Source organism: Eleutherodactylus coqui, chromosome 6 (assembly GCF_035609145.1).
Source record: "Eleutherodactylus coqui strain aEleCoq1 chromosome 6, aEleCoq1.hap1, whole genome shotgun sequence".
Taxonomy (NCBI): domain Eukaryota; kingdom Metazoa; phylum Chordata; class Amphibia; order Anura; family Eleutherodactylidae; genus Eleutherodactylus; species Eleutherodactylus coqui.
In genome coordinates this window covers 85,606,565-85,624,846 of record NC_089842.1, presented here as the reverse complement: position 1 = coordinate 85,624,846, position 18,282 = coordinate 85,606,565, and the positions used below count along the sequence as shown (strand labels likewise).

The following is an 18,282-nucleotide window of genomic DNA, read 5'->3' as shown; positions in this document are numbered from 1 at the left end:
ATGAGAAAATCATGGCAAAACTGCGTCTTTGTTCCCGCTAATGTTGTGCGTCAGCGATACTTTTTTTGCGAATAATTTCGCATCACATCGCTGCCGCCCGCGATAAAATTGCGCGTTTTTTAATCGCAAAAGTCAATACTTTCTAATGTTAAAGTCGCATCACAACTCCTGATTGTGTTGTGATGCCATTAAAGGGGGGGCTACATAGGGAAACATAGGAGCTAAAAAAAAATATAAAAGAACATCACAGAAAGATAGGGCATGTCGCGATTTTTAGTTCTCTCAACACTGTGTCAGTGAAAAAATAAATTCGCTGATGGGAAGGAAACCATTGAAAATCATTGGTTTCATAATCAGCTTTTTCACTATCGCAGCAGGAGAGAAACCGCACGATTGAAACCACCCTCTTATCACAGGCGCGCAGCGCAACGGAGGGCTGCTTGTAAATGGCAACAACACTGAAAAATCTTGTCACCATTTGTAAAATATTGGACATTTTGGTAACCACTTTGGTTGCTATCTGCAGCCGTTCTAGAGGCTCAGTGGCGCTGTTCTTCGGGCCCGGTGGTTGTTATAGGGTGCGGGTCTGGTAATGTTATGGTGCTCTGACTAGTGTTCCTCTTTGGCCGGGCTCATACGAGCGTTTGGTATAACGCAGCATTTTACCGCTGCTTGAGCCGGCGGTGAGCGGGCATATCCCCGAATATGGCAGTGAATCTTGCCTGCCCATCACACACGCCGTCATGCGCCGTCTTAATGGTTTCATTTTCTTCCATTTTCCCGCTGCATATAAACGCCGCATATACGATGGGGGTCTATCGCACGTAATACGCGGCAAAATAGAACACGCTGCCTTCTTCTTTACGTACATATTATTCACAATGTATACACACAAGTGTGAATGGATCAATGTGCTTTCACGGACTCCATAGAATATTATGCACGTGTAATACGTGATGAAATTCCGCTCGCGTGAGCCTGCGCTGATGGGGGCGCTGTGGTTGTCTCTGTCGCTGGGTGTGCAGGCTGTGATACACGGTTGCCACAGTTATGAGGCCACTATGGTGATAATGCTATTGCTGCACTGACAAGACAGGACGTGAAACTACGCATTACTGCGCTGCATGACATAATGCCACCTGCTATAGTCTGACCCCACAATGCACTGCATTATTACTACCGGCCACTACTTCCAATGCTCCTCACACCTCCATTATACAGTTATTACTGGAATTTACAGCATTTCACGGGATAGGAATATGGAGGCTAAAAAGGTGCACAAAGATGGACGCTAGCCTCCCCTATAACCCTGGGTGTACAAACATGGCTCCCGACTAACTTCCGCTTGCCTGAAAATGGCGGCGGCGAACTTCCGGTGCGGCTTGTGCAGCTGTAGGGACAGCACTTCCGGGGCGGGAGGTTTGGTCGAGGTATGGGAGCTGCTTGTATGCTGATGCTGTGTGTGTTTTGTGCCATTATCGGTTCTATTGCCTGCGTGTAGGCGGCGGCCCGCGTTGCCCTGGGTTACCGCACGTCGGCCGCGTGCACTGCTTGTACCTGCACCATCTATATAGTGTCCCACATTAAAGGGGTCCCCTGCGTGCTTCAGGAATGTGCTGCAGTATACAGAAATAAGAAACGTACCCATAAAATATGAATATTGTGGCAGGCTCCATCATAAGCTCCTCGCCATATGGAAGCCCCACGGTAGCGCCAATGGCGATCTCCGTGACCATAGCGTTATCACTGGCTTGTGGGGGAGTTTACATTCTTACTAGCCTCTTATGGGTAATGGTGTCCCCTTTAAGGCGACCCTCCGGTTTTGGGCTGATGGGGTATATTACCTGTGGGGGATCTCAGTGGTCCCATCGGCTACTACCTAGGTAATGCCCGCCTGCTGCGAGATGCGCTGGTGTGAGCCCGACCGGACATGATATGGTTAAAGAGGAGTGAGGGTCCTGCTGGGAGGAGCTTGCAGCCTGTCGCCCCCCTTATAGTTGGGAGCTCATGTGATGGGGGGCTGCTTCGGGGGACCAGAGGAACCCGCCGGCTGTAGAGCTGCTCCTCCAAACCTACGGGAAGCTTCTGTTCGTGTTTATAGCGGTTGTCGGGGCGTACAAGGTTTTATAAGAACAAGCATTGCTCGCCCATGCCAGGCTGCCCTCACACCGGCGTTAGGGTCAGTTCGCGGTTTCCGTCTCTCTCTGCTCTGTGTTTGGAGAAAAGATAAAATAAAACGGCTTTTTTTTCCCTATTGGTTTCAATTGGGTTTCAAAAAAACGGAGCGGTTTCCGTTCGCTGCTGTTCCGCCTGGTTTCAGTTGTTTTGTTTTTTACAGAAAAGTGAGGTCAGGTCTACGGCTGCGCTCCGAGGTTCTGTCAGAGATCCGGAAGACATAGCGCTGCCTGCAGGGATTCCCCTTCCGATAAAATGATGGGCAGCTCAGCGGAAACTGAAGGGACCCCGTTGTCCGTTCTGCGCTGTTCGGTTGCGTCATAAGATGGGTCCGTTCGGCCAGGGCATTCCTCTTTTCAGCTTTACGAACAGAGGAGGGGAAAGGCGACCTGGACACGGGCAAGTGCGGTATCGGGCCGTGAATGTGCGATTTGCCCACAAATGCGAGGCGGTTTCCAGGTAAAACCGCATGGCATTGGTGGAGTTCCGTTCCTAATCGCTTCCCATGCCCGCTGCACAGCATGCCAGGCATTAGATGTCCCATTGAAATCAATGGGCGATGCATTCCAAGGAACGCAAAACGTTAGAGCATGCCATGATTTTTTGCGGTGAAGTCGGCCCAACACTGCAGATTGGGCTATTTTTCCATCCAAAACAATGGAAATCAGACAAAACGGAATCCTTTTAATTTGTTTGAAACCTAATTGAAATCAATGGGGAAACAAAACAGAGACGGAACCCTGAACTGACGCCAACGCAGGTGCGAAAGCATCCCAATTCTCTGCTGCTCCCTGCTAATCTGTTTCCTTCCTGCCAGCTGATCACATGTCCTCTAGCCATGTGATTGTTGCAGCCAATCACTGACATCTTGTACCGCTCACACACATCACTACTGAGGCCAGTGATTGGCTGCAGCACTGAGGCTGGGTTCACACAGGGCAGATTTGCTGCGGAAATTCCGTCCGGAATTTTGCTGCGGCAAATCTACCTGCAGAACAGTGAGTGCAGCTCTGGAGTATAATACAGGATGTAACTCAGGATCAGTACAGGATAAGTAATGTATGTACACAGTGACTCCACCAGCAGAATAGTGAGTACAGCTCTGGAGTATAATACAGGATGTAACTCAGGATCAGTACAGGATAAGTAATGTATGTGCACAGTGACTCCACCAGCAGAATAGTGAGTACAGCTCTGGAGTATAATACAGGATGTAACTCAGGATCAGTACAGGATAAGTAATGTATGTACACAGTGACTCCACCAGCAGAACAGTGAGTGCAGCTCTGGAGTATAACACAGGATGTAACTCAGGATCAGTACAGGATAAGTAATGTATGTGCACAGTGACTCCACCAGCAGAACAGTGAGTGCAGCTCTGGACGTAGTTGTGTGCAGGGCATCCTGTAATTTCTATTGGTACCATTGTGGAGCCATGTATAGAGCAGGATTGCCTCGCGCCCCTGCTCCGTATAATCCCTGAACACCTTTAACCTTTGTGATTGCAGCAGTGTGATGTCCGTTTCCTTTCAGTGGACATGCAGCGGCGCCTACCTGTGGAGCAGCGCAGCAGACTGGTTGGTTGAGCGGCTCCTTGGTTCCTGCATACATCCCTGAAGCAGAGGATCAGCAGCACGAGGACGATGCCGGAGATCAAACTGAAGCACGTGGTGTCTTGTAGCAGCGCGGACTCGGTGAGTGCCCATCCCTTCATACCTCCTGGTATTCCGGGCAGCTGTGTAGCTTAAGTATCTGCCCCATCTTCCTTACATGCAGGGCTACAAGGAGGACAGCTGTTGTAGTGCTGATCACCTCTGCTCTCAGTCCACTACATTGGAAATACATCAGAAGAAAAAGTGTGATGGTTGAAACAGTACTTGCTGAAGGGAGGGGGATCTATTGCTAATAGCCTACCACGTTGTCATTTTTGGGGGTAATGGGGTTATGACTTTCACCGTGAGCTATAAAGAACACTGACTTTTTTTTGTTCTGTGGGTTGGTCTGATTATGGCGATACCAAATTATGTGTTTCTACTTTTGTAAAATGTTGTTGCTGCTGTTAGCCTTCACGACCCTCGGCGACCCTACAGGCGAGCTCCCTCCGTTTTTTGGTTTTGCAAAATAGAAACCATCGATTTTTGGAAAATAACTTATTCTTGACATCACCGCATTCAAACTGAATTTTTCCGTAGATGGGCTATGTAAGGGTTGTTTGTGGTTTTTTTTTTTTTTTTTTTTTTTTTTTTTTAGAGGGAGCTACATTCCTCTGTTAACCCCTTAAATGCAATGGTCAGTACTGACCGCAGCACCTAGAGGGTTAAACGGCGGTTCGTATGGCATTATGCAGCTCGCATCCATCTATGATGGATTGGCCACAGCTTCCAAGCCCATGCTATTGCTGTGGCGTATTATTACACCAGCTCTTGGGACCAGTTCTCCTACTGCGGTGTAACAGTACACCATAGGGAGAGAATGGGTTACATCTGATGCTTTATGTGATTGGCTTAGATCCAACATGTTTCTCTAGTCCTGTATAAACCCCTACAGTCATGAGGATAAGCGCCTTCTAACAATGTGAAATAAATGGGACGGCGCAAATCTGCTGTGACTGCAATGTGAACGGAAGCAAACTCAGAGGGTGCTCCAAGGATCTGAGCATACATGTGTATGACCGGGTTGTGAGGACTACATGTTTGGCTGATGACTATCAAAGGGCCCCTTTTCACTACGCCTGGAGGAGATCTCTGGCGCGCTCCACCTCCATTCACTGGACAATTCTCGCTCCTGTGAAAGCATAGGAGCGATTATCTCTGGGACAGCTGTCGGCACTGAAGTACCCAACAGTTGTCCCATGTAAAGGGACCCTAAGGTGTATGACCTCCTAAAGGGGTGGCCAATTCTTTATGGATGTCTTACGGATTCCAGTCACTCATTTATTTCTTCTGCCTTGTAGACGCACACAGCAGAGAACCTACTGAAGCCTGACACTTACCGTAAATGGAAAGCACAGCACGCCGGGGAGAAGCAGATATCTGTCATTCTGCAGGTATGGAATACTGACAGGTGGCGATGGATAACCATGTCTGTTACCTGTCAGGTGATGCATTTACAATCGGTACTGCAGGCACTCCAATAGACTCTTAACTCCTGACCCTGAAACTGCAGTCTAACCAAGTATCCTTACTGTGTCTCTTTCCATAGTTTGAGAAGGAAGAGCAGATCCATAGCATTGACATTGGAAATGAAGGCTCAGCCTTTGTGGAAGTTCTGGCCGGACATTCTACATCTGTTAGCGAGCAGGAATATGAGGTAAAGATTGAGGGCTTTCATTCCACATCTGGAAGACGGATACAGTAGTGTTCACATGAACAGATTTCAGCTCTGTAAGGGTCTGTACACACAGTGCAGCTCTTGCTCTTTGGTTGCAGCCATGCGGCAAAAACTGGGAGGTTTTACTGCAAATTGCCCCAGGTTCTAAAGCTAGCACAGGTGGAGCCCATTCAGGGGATACTCCCATATACTTTTATTGCAAATCCACAAGATATGCCATTGAAGTCTAATAGATGCGGGTCCAACCTCTGGACCCAACTGCCAACAGGACTGCTGAATGAGGTGGTCAGGACTTGCGGAAACAGCAGAGTGGGCTTTGCTATGCTGTTTCTGTAATTCCCATAGAAATAAATGGCAGTTACAGCAACAGTGTAGCACAGCGAGATATGCAGTTTTTCTTCTGTTCTTGAGTTCCGGGAAAAGCATGGCTCGCTGTGCTACACTTTCTGCAACTCACATTGACTTCTATTGGAGTTACGGAAACAGTGGAGTGAAACCCGGTCGTTTGTTTCTGTAAGTTCCAGGCTGGGGGCAGTGGGAGGCAGAACTAGAAGTACACACTATAGGTTTGGGACCTACACCTGTGAGAATTTCATAGCATATCCTGTGGGTATACCACGAAAGTCTCAGATTGGAATATCGTCTTAAAGCTGGTTTCACACGAGTGAGAAAATAGCGCGATATTTCCAGCAATGCAAAAGCGTGTGAAAACACAGAATTATGAAGCCCATGCTTTTCAATGGTTTTCTTCACATTTGCGATGGTTTTACTAATGTGATGTTGCAAGAGAGAAACATCGTGGCATGTCCTATCTTTCTGCAGAATGAAAAAAGAATTGGTACCCTGTTAGCCAGTTGAGCAAAGTGTGATAAAATACATGATATAGCGTGCTTTTGAACTTGTGCAGGGTCCTTCCTCAGGCTTATGGAGTAGATCTGAAGAAACATGCATTTTTGCATACATATGAACAGGCAGAGACCTGGTGTGATTAATTTGCACTTAAATCAATGTCATAACAGGATGAGAAGCACAGTCTTGGAGTGATTAATTTGCACCTAAAATAATACAAGTACAAGATGAGTAGAGGAGTAAATACTTAAATAGTCTGCTTATAAGGGATGTGAAAGTTTTATGGTCTCTGAATTTGTGTTAGGGGGTCACCAGTGTGTTATCTCTGCTACAGATTTTTCATATTCTCCACTGGTTTAGCTAGCCCCTTCCGATATTCATTCTGGTCTGGAGTGTGTCAAAGGTAGTAATAAATTACAAAAATACATGTTCTAGTGAGTTTTCGAACCTACACTCAAAATTTATTACTAACTTTGACACTCGCCAGAACAAAATGAATATCGGAGGGGGCTAGCTAAACCAGTGGAGAATATAACAAATCTGTAGCAAAGATGGCTTGTGCTTTTCATGCGATGCGTTTTTAACATTAGAAAGTCCTATTGTCTTTCTTACGAGAAAAAGGCAAGCGGCAGCAATGTTTTTGCAAGAAAAAGCAGCGCTGAAGCTTAAGAAACACGTGATCAAAGACCCGATTTTTGCCGCGATTTTCTTGCATCGATATTGCAATCGCCTGTGTAAGTCTAGCCTAAAACTGCAAACCCGTGATAAACCCATGTGCAGTACTCAGCAGTGCAGCAAGAACCGCGCCGTTAATAGACATTTAAGAGCATTCCGATTTTTTAGGGAAACTCCAAGAAACTCTCTTAATAAGTATATGGAATGTTTTATTATATTTTTGATATACTTGAAGGATATTTGCTTGTCTGGAAAATGTATGTTCAGATACAAATATGTAAGGACAGAAGCAGCACCAGTGAAGTGTCTATATTGGATACAGCTGTAGAAAAACTCTCAGCTGTGAGAAGTATTGACTCTAAATTATTTTTAATCTGTACATGTAAACAAGAATGTTCCATTCACTGACAGCAAGTTTATATTTTCTTAACCCCTTCCCTCCCCATGACGTAAGGGTACGTCATGGGAGTGGGGTACTTCCCGCAAAATGACGTACCCTTACGTCGTAGGAATAGCGCAAGATCATAACTGATCTCGTGCTATCCTGCAGCGGGAAATGGCTGTCACTGTTAGCCGGCCTCCCGTTGCAACAGTGGGGTGCATCGGAGAAGCAACCCCCGCTGTTAACCCCTTCCCTGCCGCGATCTATATAGATCGCGGCATGGGATGGGTTCACAGAGGGAGCGCGCAGATACTAGCGTCCTGTGTTGCCAGTGCCTGGGATGACTGTATAAGCGATAAGGCATGGCAGGACAGAAGTCCTACCATGCCTTATCACAGTGATCATCAGCGCTGTGCTTTAAGTCCCTCAGAGGGACATAGATGGTGTGCTTTTTCTCATATTAGCATAAAAAAAGGTAAAAGAAAATTAAAATGGCACATATTTGGTATTGATGTGTCCTTAACGACGTACAAAAAGCTGAACATGCTTTTTATTTTGTACGCCAAAAAGCATAACAAAAAATGCAATAAAAGTGATCAAAAAAAGCCGTACATTCCCCAAAATGGTACCAATAAAAACTAAAGCTCATCTCGCAAAAAATAAGCCCTCACAGAGCTCCGTACATAGAAAAATAAAAAAGTTACAGGACTTTGAATGCAGCGATAGAGAAAAAAATAAAGATTTCCAAAAAAGGGTTTTTATTTCAGAAAAGTGGAAAAACCTAAAAAAAAATATAAGAATTTTGGTATCGTTGTAACCGTACCGGCCCGCAGAAAAAAATGTATAGTGTCATTTATGCTGCATGATTAACACTGTAAAAAAAAAACCTCAAAAATCGATGGCAGAATTGATGCGTTTTCTCTCCGTTATTAAAAAAATAATAAAAGTTTTACAATGTAGTATATGTACCCAAAAATGGCACCATCAAAAATTACAGTTTGTCACGCAAAAAACAAGCCCTCATACGGCCGCGTCGATGGAAAAATAAAAGTTATGGCTTTTGAAAAATGGAGCTGAAAATCCGCCAAAAATCGTTGCGTCCTTAAGCCCAAAATAGGCCATGTCCTTAAGGGGTTAATGGTGGGAAACTGAAGCACAAAGTATATTAGAAAGTATTCAGGCTCTTCTTTAGATCAGAGACATTCATTGACTTCATGCGGTGGGAAAGACCAAATCGCTGGAGGAAAACTAGATGAGCTGGCGATGAGCGGTGCATGACCCACGCCTGAGGTCTTCCTTAATTCATGGAGCACGATACACTGCCATATGTAGGGAGATGAGGCCTTAGACATTATAATCAGACATTGGGCCAATTAGCATTCTATGTAATGAAATGTTTGTCATCCATCAGGTGATCCTGGGAATGTCATCATTTATGTCACCCAGCGAGAGCAAGAATGGCAGTAACCTGAATCGCACGCGGATGTTTGGAGGAGACAAGCTGGTAAAAGCGGCAGCTGAGAAGAAGTGGGATAGGGTGAAGATTGTGTGCACTCAGCCATATACCAAAGTAAGCTGCATACATAATGTAGACCTAAACTGCATATCAAGAGTGAACGGGGACAGACGTCCAATATGTTAAAAAACATTAAGGTGCAATCTGTATGTATCTTTGGCTCTATTATCCTCTAGAATCTGGCATATGGACTTTCATTCATACGTTTTCACTCGCCCCCGGACAAAGATGACCCTCCTCCCTCTTCACCAGTAAGTATCACTAACAACTTGTTTTTCAGGGATTTCAAACTTCTATTACACCCTGCGTATTAACCAGTTTAAAACCATACATGTGTGACTGTGGTTTTAGGCTGCAACCCATTTAGGACTCATTTAGTATGTAAAATTACGGTGAGGATTAAAGCCACCTGCTTCTGCAATCAATCAGAAGCAGGATGGGTTGTCCAGCAATGGAGGAGAAGGCGGGGGGGGGGTTAACCCTTTCTGCCTTCTCCTTCCCCAAGTACACAGTGCTCAATGAGCGCTGTGTAGTAAAAGGTGACAGTGGAAGTATAATTTCCACTACGGGAAAAAAAATAGGGCAGTAAAACCACCACATGGGTAAAATCCCCAAATAGTGTCTGGTCCTTAAGGGGTTAAAATTACATCATTGAAAATGTACGATGCAGATTGAAAGCTCTTGCAATTTAGCAGTACCAAGTCTAGTTGCTAGCTGGACCCTGAGGAGAAAACTGGAGCACTTTATACCAACTTCTGCCTACAAAGCACTCAAGAAGTGCTATCCAATGCATAGAGGCAGCTGATGTGCGCTGTCGCTATTGGACCCAGCGATCATATGATTGCTGGATGCCTTCCAGTGTGGCAGAGCTGCTTTGGTTTAGCAGATCGTGTCCAATTCTGCCAGTTACTAATGCCACAGTGGAGGGGTATTTCCCCTGGTCACCAGGGCTAACATGGATACCCCCATTACAATGGAAAAAGGAGAAAAAAAAAATAATGTTTTTATGAACTGATGGAGGATATGTTGTGCAGCAAAATATGCACAAAGATAAATCGAAACAAATTATACAGCAAGATACAAATAAAAGGGGAAAAACATACCGCCCACGCCAAAACAAAAAGCCATCATAGTGTCCCGTTTACCTGAGGCTATACATATTACATATCAAAATGACCTAAATAAAATGGGGAACCCTTCTGTAACTTTCAGTATCCATTTTCAAACAAGGAACTATAATTTTTTATAGCTTTTTATACACTTTCTGACTAATAAAACTCAAAGTAGGTAAAACTTTTTTTTTTTTAGAAATATATTTTATTAGAAACGGCCCTATGTGCCCTGAAAATAATGGTGCAGAAATTATTAGTTAGGCTCATTCAACCAAGTACATATAATCACTACAAAGTGGTCATTTAGGACATGGGCTGTTAAGGGGTTAAACAGGTTTACTACATTGGATGTCCTGTTGTGCATAGTAGTCACTGAAGAATCAGGATGCGTATTGTCATCTTTGGCGTTGCTTATTGTGTTTTAAGATTTTTGCATGAGTCAGTAGTTCATGTAAAGATATAAAACCATGTAATGCGGTGTATCGTATTTCAGCTTGAAGCACCTTTTTCCTCCCGGTTTTCCCTCTACGTACAGAACTCGACCCCGAAACGCGTACTCACTTGCTGGTTCTTTATGTTAAATTAAAAAAAGTGCTTTCATCCAGCTTAGGCCTCATGTCTACTAGAAAAATACAATTCGCGCAGAATCTGTTGCGGATTTCCGCGGCAGATTCCGTGCGGATTTGCTTTAAATGGTATTTTTTTTGCCTGCAGATATCTGCACACATTGCTATGAATGTGATAGCAATGTGGCTGATCCGCACGGAATCCGCGGCAAAATAGAGCATGCCGTGTTTTTTCTCCCGCGCGTGAAAAACACAATTCTTTTAAAATGCCATCCGCGGGTGCAAAAATGAATTTAATGGACCACGGATGGCCAATGATTCCCTATGGGCAAAATCCACTGTGGAATCCGCAATTCCGTTTACCCAGTGGAAGTGCTGCGCCTTCACAACACTATTTTACCACATTCTCCCTCCCTATACTCGTGCCCACCTTGGTGGAGCGTTGTCTGGTTGGCAGCACCTCCATCATTGGAAACACTCTTTACTCCAGAACCATTTCACCGCTCTCGCTGGGTCTTGCTCCACCCTCCTTTTTATCTTTGTTACTCATGACACTACGAAGGTCGTTTTCCATAGTGAAAATTTTTTGGGAAATACGTATTCATATGTTCCACGTTCCCTGAAGTACTTACAGATTGGGGAGACCGTATTGCTAGCGTTATATAGAGATTAACAATTTTCTGAAAATGTGTACAATTAGAAGATCCTGACTTAAAGTTGCCTTTGATACTATATTTTGATATAGTTGGAAATGGAGAGTCTGTAGCCTAAATGTCTCTAGCCGAGTGTGCCCTTTATCAGCCTTATTGTACCCCCTAGTACTAGAGGGCAGTGATCACAGAGGTAGTGCTCTATTTACTAATGGAAAGGGGCTTTTTATTGAAAAAACTCATTTAACCTTCCTTTTTTTGCATAATTATTCCCTACAGAAAGTCACAAAACTGGGCCATTTTAAGGTGAAAGAGGAGGAGAGTTCATCCCCCTCCATGCGTCCAGGAAGTCTTTTTTTCAATCGCACAAACAAAACCGAAATAACTCCCCCAAAAGGTAGGAGTCATGTGAATTATGCCCGTTTATGTATGTGAACCAACAAGTGCAGTGCTGGCGCTGCAGTAATCATCTGATCGCTGACGTTTTCTCAGGGTCCCTTAAGACAGGCTGAGTTCTCGGGCCGATGTAACAAGCTCCGATTTGAGACGTTTCGTTTTCCTTCGCATGGGCTGAGAATCTGCTTATTGAGACACACTATTGTAATTCTGATCATTTGTCTCCATAGGCTGGCTGTACCTCTGCTCGTTAAAATGAAGAGATGTACAGGCTTATTAGCAAGCATTATTATGCTCGCTGTAACTGGAAAAAATCAGCCAGCGAATGGGGGAACGCCGATGGTTGATCCTTTTTACATGGTCCGATTGTTGGGCGAACAAGTGTTTGGAGGAATGTTCAGGCCTGTTAGTCTTTGTAAAAGGACCTTTTAGAAGTGCTTGTCTTGGTGAAAATAAATGAAGAGTAGCGGATTGTGAGGGTCTGTTGATCAGCTGTTCAACGGGTCACTGTGACAATGTATGATGTAGGAAGCAGACAGCTCCATAGATTATGCAATGGTATTGCAGGCACAGCAGCCATTCACTTTAATGGGACCTGTGCTTGCAATACCATGCTGAGCCACTGCATAATGTACGGAGCTATCGCGGACAGGTCAGAAGTTTTTTGTTTTTTTTTAAAGCTAGGAAACTTATAGCTGCTATTTTCTTACATTCCATGAGGTATAAAATGTTAAGATTATTAAAGGAGATGTCTCGAGGAAGCAGTTACATTTTTTTTTTGCCCAGTCCCCCCCATTAAGCATACATTACTAAGCCCCCCTGTAAATGACATTTCTAGCTGGTTCGTACTTACCGTTCCAGCGTTTCAGCAACTTATAAAAGTTTTCTCAAGATGGCCGCCGGCTCTTTCCCCGTCGCTCGCTGCAGCCCGACGTGCGCGCTCCCGAGACGCCGCCAGCTGTGTCTCCATGGCAACCGGACGCATCGCAGCCGCCGACCAGACGCCCACCGCCAGGCAGCAGGTAAGGCGCTAGCCCCCGGCTCCCCAGCGCTAGACCCTCAGCCCAGGTGAAGGCCCCGGAGCCCAGCGCTAGGTTCCGGAGCCCAGCGCTAGTTCCCCCGGCCTAGCGGCAGCCCCCCCCCGGCGCAGCGACAGCCCCCCCCCGGCGCAGCGACAGCCCCCCCCCGGCGCAGCGACAGCCCCCCCCCGGCGCAGCGACAGCCCCCCCCCGGCGCAGCGACAGCCCCCCCCGGCGCAGCGACAGCCCCCCCATCGCAGCGACAGCCCCCCCGGCCTAGCGCTAGTTCCCCCATCGCAGCGACAGCCCCCCCCCCACGGCGCAGCGCTAGTTCCCCCGGCGCAGCGCTAGTTCCCCCCCGACCCATCACTTACCTGGGACGCTTCTCGGGGCTGCTGGGCTGGGCTGGGCTGGGCTTCTCCGCTGGGCAGCTCCAGTTTCTGCACCTTCCTCTAACAGAGGAAGGTGCAGAATGGCCGCTGCAGCGCGCTCCCGAGCAGTGACAGCTCGTCTGCGCATGCGCAGAAGAGCTGTAGCGGGGAGCACACTGAAGCGGCTCGTGCTGAATAGAGAAGACCGGACTGCGCAAGCGCGTCTAAAAAAGCAATTTAGACGGAACCATGGAGACGGGGACGCCAGCAACGGAGCAGGTAAGTGGAATAACTTCTGTATGGCTCATATTTAATGCACAATGTACATTACAAAGTGCATTAATATGGCCATACGGAAGTGTATAACCCCACTTGGTTTCGCGAGACCACCCCTTTAAGTCTATATGGCAAATTAAAGCCTTCTTTTTTCAGGTCTCTATTAAAAGGAATATAATGGATAATTTTATTGTATAGGATATATAATAAGTGTGATTTTGTGACTTTTTGATTAAAGGAAATTGACTTACAAAAAGCACTTTATTTTTGCATTGTGGCGTGATTTTTCTTCTTTGGTGTAATCAGGTTGCCAGTGCTGACAGGGACAGAACAAAAAGTCCCTCATTTTGTCCACACCACGATTGACAGAGATTGCAGTGTTTCAGGGGTAAATCTAATGGAATCTGCATTTTTTCTGATACTATCAGTCCAAGATGGTGCCGTCAGTCACACTTCCATTCCGGATCACACCAACACAGCTGCCATGCCAACATGATAAGTGCATAGAAACAAACACGTTGCCAGCAGCACAATCCAGAGCACCTCAATAGTGGGGCAACATATGCATGGTCACCTGGAACCAGGATCCATGGCTCCAATCTAGAGTCATCCAAGATCCTCCAAGAATAAAGACTCTTTATATTTGCACCTTGCATTCTGTCACATCTCTCTTCTATGATACTGTAGATGTACAGCATTGTGTGTTACGGGGTTAAACAGGTAGCTTACCATTCAGTTGCTTTCACTCAACTGCAATCCCTGCTAGCCATCATAAACCGCTCCTGCAGTCATACCGATTCTGCCGTCACACGGCCAAATGTCTGACCATTGTCTGTGTATAACATCCCTCACTCTCCACCTCGCCATACCGTGCATATCTCCAGCCCCTTTACCTTCTGTATCACCCCATTACTTGTAGTATGTAAGCTCGTTGGAGCAGGACCCGCACCCCTATTGTTTCCATCAGCTGATTACTATGTAACCGTGGTTCTGTAATGTTTGTATTTTGTCTTTCTGTATCCCCCCTGTCTATGTAAGCGCTGCGGAATATGTTGGCGCTATACAGATAAAGATTATTATTATTACCCAACAATACATTGCTTCCTCATCCTGAACCATTTGAAGAACACTACAGTAATCTGCATTTGAGTTGAACTTGTATTGTCTGACGATCTCTATATATTCCTGGACCGTTGCTGAGTGTCCCTTTTGTTTCGCCATATAGCCCCACAGACCAGCTATGCAGCGGTGGCATTACAGGGGACCAGTTCCACAGAAACTAGTGCTGAAAAACCCATCACTAAAACACCACCGAGCAGCACAACACCAAAGGTAATGGGACCTATCATCAGGATATATGATCGTCCTGTATAGCGGGACTGACATTTACTACTTTATCTTATCCGACAACCTGTCAAAGTAACGTAGCATTTTTTTAATTCCTCCTTTCACTTCTAGGATCCATCATCTGGTAAACGCAAGTTTGAGTTCAAAAAAGAGTCCTCCAGCCATCCACATCCAAAGGCTTCCCCATCCCATTCCAAAGAGAGCAACTCTCAGCCCCTATCCAAAAAAATAAAGGGTAATGTCCAGATACTCTGATAAAACTCTTCCCAGCTGTCATTTAATATTTCATGTCTCAGCTACAATTACCTTACAGCATTGGTTTTAAAGGGAACCTGTTATCACCTTTGAGTCCTTTCAACTACATGTTAGGACTCCCAGGTAAGGCAATGGGGTGGGGTGGGGGGGTGGGGGGACTTACCTATAAGTTCCATAACGAAGTTTATGGGGTTCAAAGGTGATGACATGTTGCCTTCAAGTACTTGAATGAATATACAGTAATAGAGAATAGCTTAAATAGCAATTTCCTAATGACGGAAGGTTATTCTCTTTGCTGCAGTAAACTTTGGCAGTTATCCGAAAGTAAATGGCTATGGAGAATTCCATCTTCTTGTTCAGTCTTATACCCTGGTCTCCATCCAATACTGTAGACTTTAGTCTGCTGAGGAGCAGCAGGGAGACCGCAGTTCTTTCCTTGTAACTAATACATTGTGATCTAGTGTTTGCCTTTATATTATGAGGTTGCTATTTAACCATGTCCATAGTACATGCTGGAACTACCTTTAAACAGTGTCAACTAACCTTTGTGTCATTTTAGCTGAGGTGCAGCCTGCCCCCTCGGTAAAGAAGACCCCTCCACCAGAGAAAACCTCTCATAAGAAGACTCCTCCGAGCTCCCAGCCGGTAGAGCTGAATCGACTCTTGCAGGGAACAGTGTTTGTGCTGAGTGGTTTCCAGAATCCATTCCGATCTGACCTTAGGGATAAAGCTCTGGAAATGGGGGCCAAATACAGACCAGACTGGACTCCAGACAGCACCCACCTCATGTATGTTGCTCATGCTTTGTGAACATGAGAACTTCGTAACCAACAGTTTAAGTTTGACCCCCCCCCCCCCCCCTTCCCCTTCATAGACAGTCCTTCATTGTAGATGGTGATTCGTAGCAGCCCTTAGCAAAAGTACAATAGGTTAGACTGAAATCATGGTTCTTGCTAATCGCATTTATTATATATTTTAGCTGTGCGTTTGCCAACACACCAAAGTATAGTCAAGTAAAGGCTGCGGGAGGAATCATTGTGCGCAAGGAGTGGGTTCTGGACTGTTACAGGAAGAAGCAGTGTTTACCGTACAAGAAGTAAGTGATGGAGGTTGTAAGTTTAGTTTAAGTATCTTAATTATGTGGGTTTTGGGTCCATATTTATGCAATGATTAATTTGTAAATGCATATTTTTGAGATACAGAGCTCCATATCATCTACATAGATGTAAAAACTGATGTCAAGAAAAACTGGCAATCCTGCACGCATGCCTTTTAAGAAATTTGTCACATCTATGACTAATCCATGCCCCTAAAATGCAGATATGAGCCAGAGTAGATTTGCGCTATATTTTGGGTCAATTTCTAATAAAAATTGTACTAAATCTGTTAATCCAGGGGCAACCATGCCGCTTTCAATAAGCCCCACCCAAAAAATGGCAAATGCAGTGTTAAAATGAAAAACATTGCAAATTTTTTTTTGCAAATGTGGTGTGCGTCAAAATTAGCAAAAAAAAATTCTGGCACAGATGCATAGATAATTACCCTAAAAAAATGTTTCTTCCTGCTGCCACCGCTAGAGGGCGCTAACTGCATACTGTGCTGTCCATTGAGTTGAGTGTATATCAGTATGCAGTAAACATGTGAGCTTAACCACATCAGATGGTCACATTTCTGGTGGAAAAAAAGAAGCAAACGCTAATTTTTACTCTTTAAACCCCCTTAAGCCTTCATTATGTATTTAAGAGAAATCTGTGATCAGGCTTATACCGCCTTATCTGGGAGCGTAAGCTGCTGTGACTACATCCATGCTTCATTTTAGTTTATTTGCGGCTGTAATTTTCTTGAAATCGCCTGCTGCAGCTCGGAGTGCCTGCGTTCATGAATGGCGCGCAAACCCCGCCCTCTCTAATGATTGACAGCTTATTTTCCTATACTATGCATAGGAAGAAAGCGATCAATCAGTGGCCACAGCTAATGAATATCTAGGATCACAGTGTGCCCTCACAGAATGGAGAGGACTACAGTGTTCTCGTCCCACAACAGAAAAAAGGTGATTTTAATGGAAATCACAGCGGAAAATGAAGTATAGGAATCATCAATGGAATCATCGTCTGTCAGTAATTTATTCTGTCCTTGTATAGAGCACAGCAAACAGCAAGGGACACATTCTTTTTAAAGGGTTTTCCCGGACTTCAACATTGATGAATCTATCTGTAGAATAGGTCATCGATATTAGATCAGTAGGGTCTGCTGCTTGTGACCTCTGCCAATCGGCTATCTGAAATGCCCACTGCACTCAGGGCCACTGTTCCTTCACTGGATACCAGGCACAGTATATTTCAGATTTTAGAATGGCTTTGCCGTGTATTACAACTCAGTCCTGTTCAGTTGAATGGGACCAAGCTGCTCTCAGGCCATGTGATTGAAGAACGTGACCTGAGAAGAGCGCCACAGCCACTTTAATCAGCTGATCAGAGGAGGTTTGGGGGGGGGGGGGCAGCAAACCCCAGCAGTAACTACTTTACCTTCCCTGCATGGATCCAGTCCGGGTGTTACTGCACTTTCTGTACACACAGCGCAGGCGCCAAAGGTGAAGTATCAGAAGTCAAAGCTTATATTTAACTGTTGGGAATATAAGAGAGAAGGGAGGCGGGAAGAAATGTAAGTTCATGTCTGGGGAAAAAATGCAAAACTCTCAATAAACTTTATTGAATTAAAAAAAGAAGTCGGAGCCTGTGATATGCAAAAGCGCTGTAACTGATGACTATGGAAGCGGTCAGAGGGTCTAGCGCTGCCGGGCTCTTCTGACATCAGTTTTTAGCTAGATTTTTTTTCTTGCTAAGAAGTGGCTTTTAGTACAAAAATACAGTAGTTGTATAGATTGAAGCACGATAGACTTGATTAGCTTCCATGACTGCACAATGGTCTCGCCTTCACTGCCTTGTTCTGAGCTTTAACATGTCATGTTCTCTCCAGATATTTGATGGATGGAGCTGACAGCAGCAGTGAAGAGGATGACTACAGCGACGACGACTCTCCACCCCGACACAAAGCTCCAACACACAGACCAGTAAGTGGATATATTACTAATGTGTCTTACAGTAAATGTCTACAGCTCCAAGTGGAAGACTGTTCAAAACACTCGTGAAAAATCCTTAAAGTCTGTCCAAATAGTTATTAATTGTAGGTTTATTTATATCTGATAGCAGGGTGATGCTGGATCACTAAAATATACTATTACTTTATCATCTATGGGGCTCTGACCTCTGAAACTCCTACTGATACTTGGAATGGAGCTCAGCAGCACCAGTTCAAGTCAGTGCGGTTCTGGGCACACAACTGGTGGTTGTGGCGCCACTGCGA

The 18,282-nt window shown here is 45.1% G+C and overlaps 1 protein-coding gene across 2 annotated transcripts in view; it reads left to right on the top strand.

The window, feature by feature from the left end:
• The first annotated feature begins 1,389 nt into the window (after positions 1–1,389).
• The window catches only part of XRCC1 (X-ray repair cross complementing 1), a 30,941-nt gene continuing 14,048 nt past the window's right edge, over positions 1,390–18,282 (top strand). For both annotated transcript variants that reach the window (XM_066607092.1, XM_066607091.1), the window contains exons 1-12: positions 1,390–1,430; positions 3,709–3,869; positions 5,129–5,221; positions 5,377–5,484; positions 8,823–8,981; positions 9,104–9,178; positions 11,535–11,652; positions 14,543–14,649; positions 14,776–14,899; positions 15,479–15,707; positions 15,899–16,015; positions 17,896–17,989. In XM_066607092.1, coding sequence (XP_066463189.1) covers positions 3,819–3,869; positions 5,129–5,221; positions 5,377–5,484; positions 8,823–8,981; positions 9,104–9,178; positions 11,535–11,652; positions 14,543–14,649; positions 14,776–14,899; positions 15,479–15,707; positions 15,899–16,015; positions 17,896–17,989 — 1,275 coding nt within the window. In that variant the 5' untranslated portion in view covers positions 1,390–1,430; positions 3,709–3,818. The remainder of the gene's footprint in view (positions 1,431–3,708; positions 3,870–5,128; positions 5,222–5,376; positions 5,485–8,822; positions 8,982–9,103; positions 9,179–11,534; positions 11,653–14,542; positions 14,650–14,775; positions 14,900–15,478; positions 15,708–15,898; positions 16,016–17,895; positions 17,990–18,282) is intronic.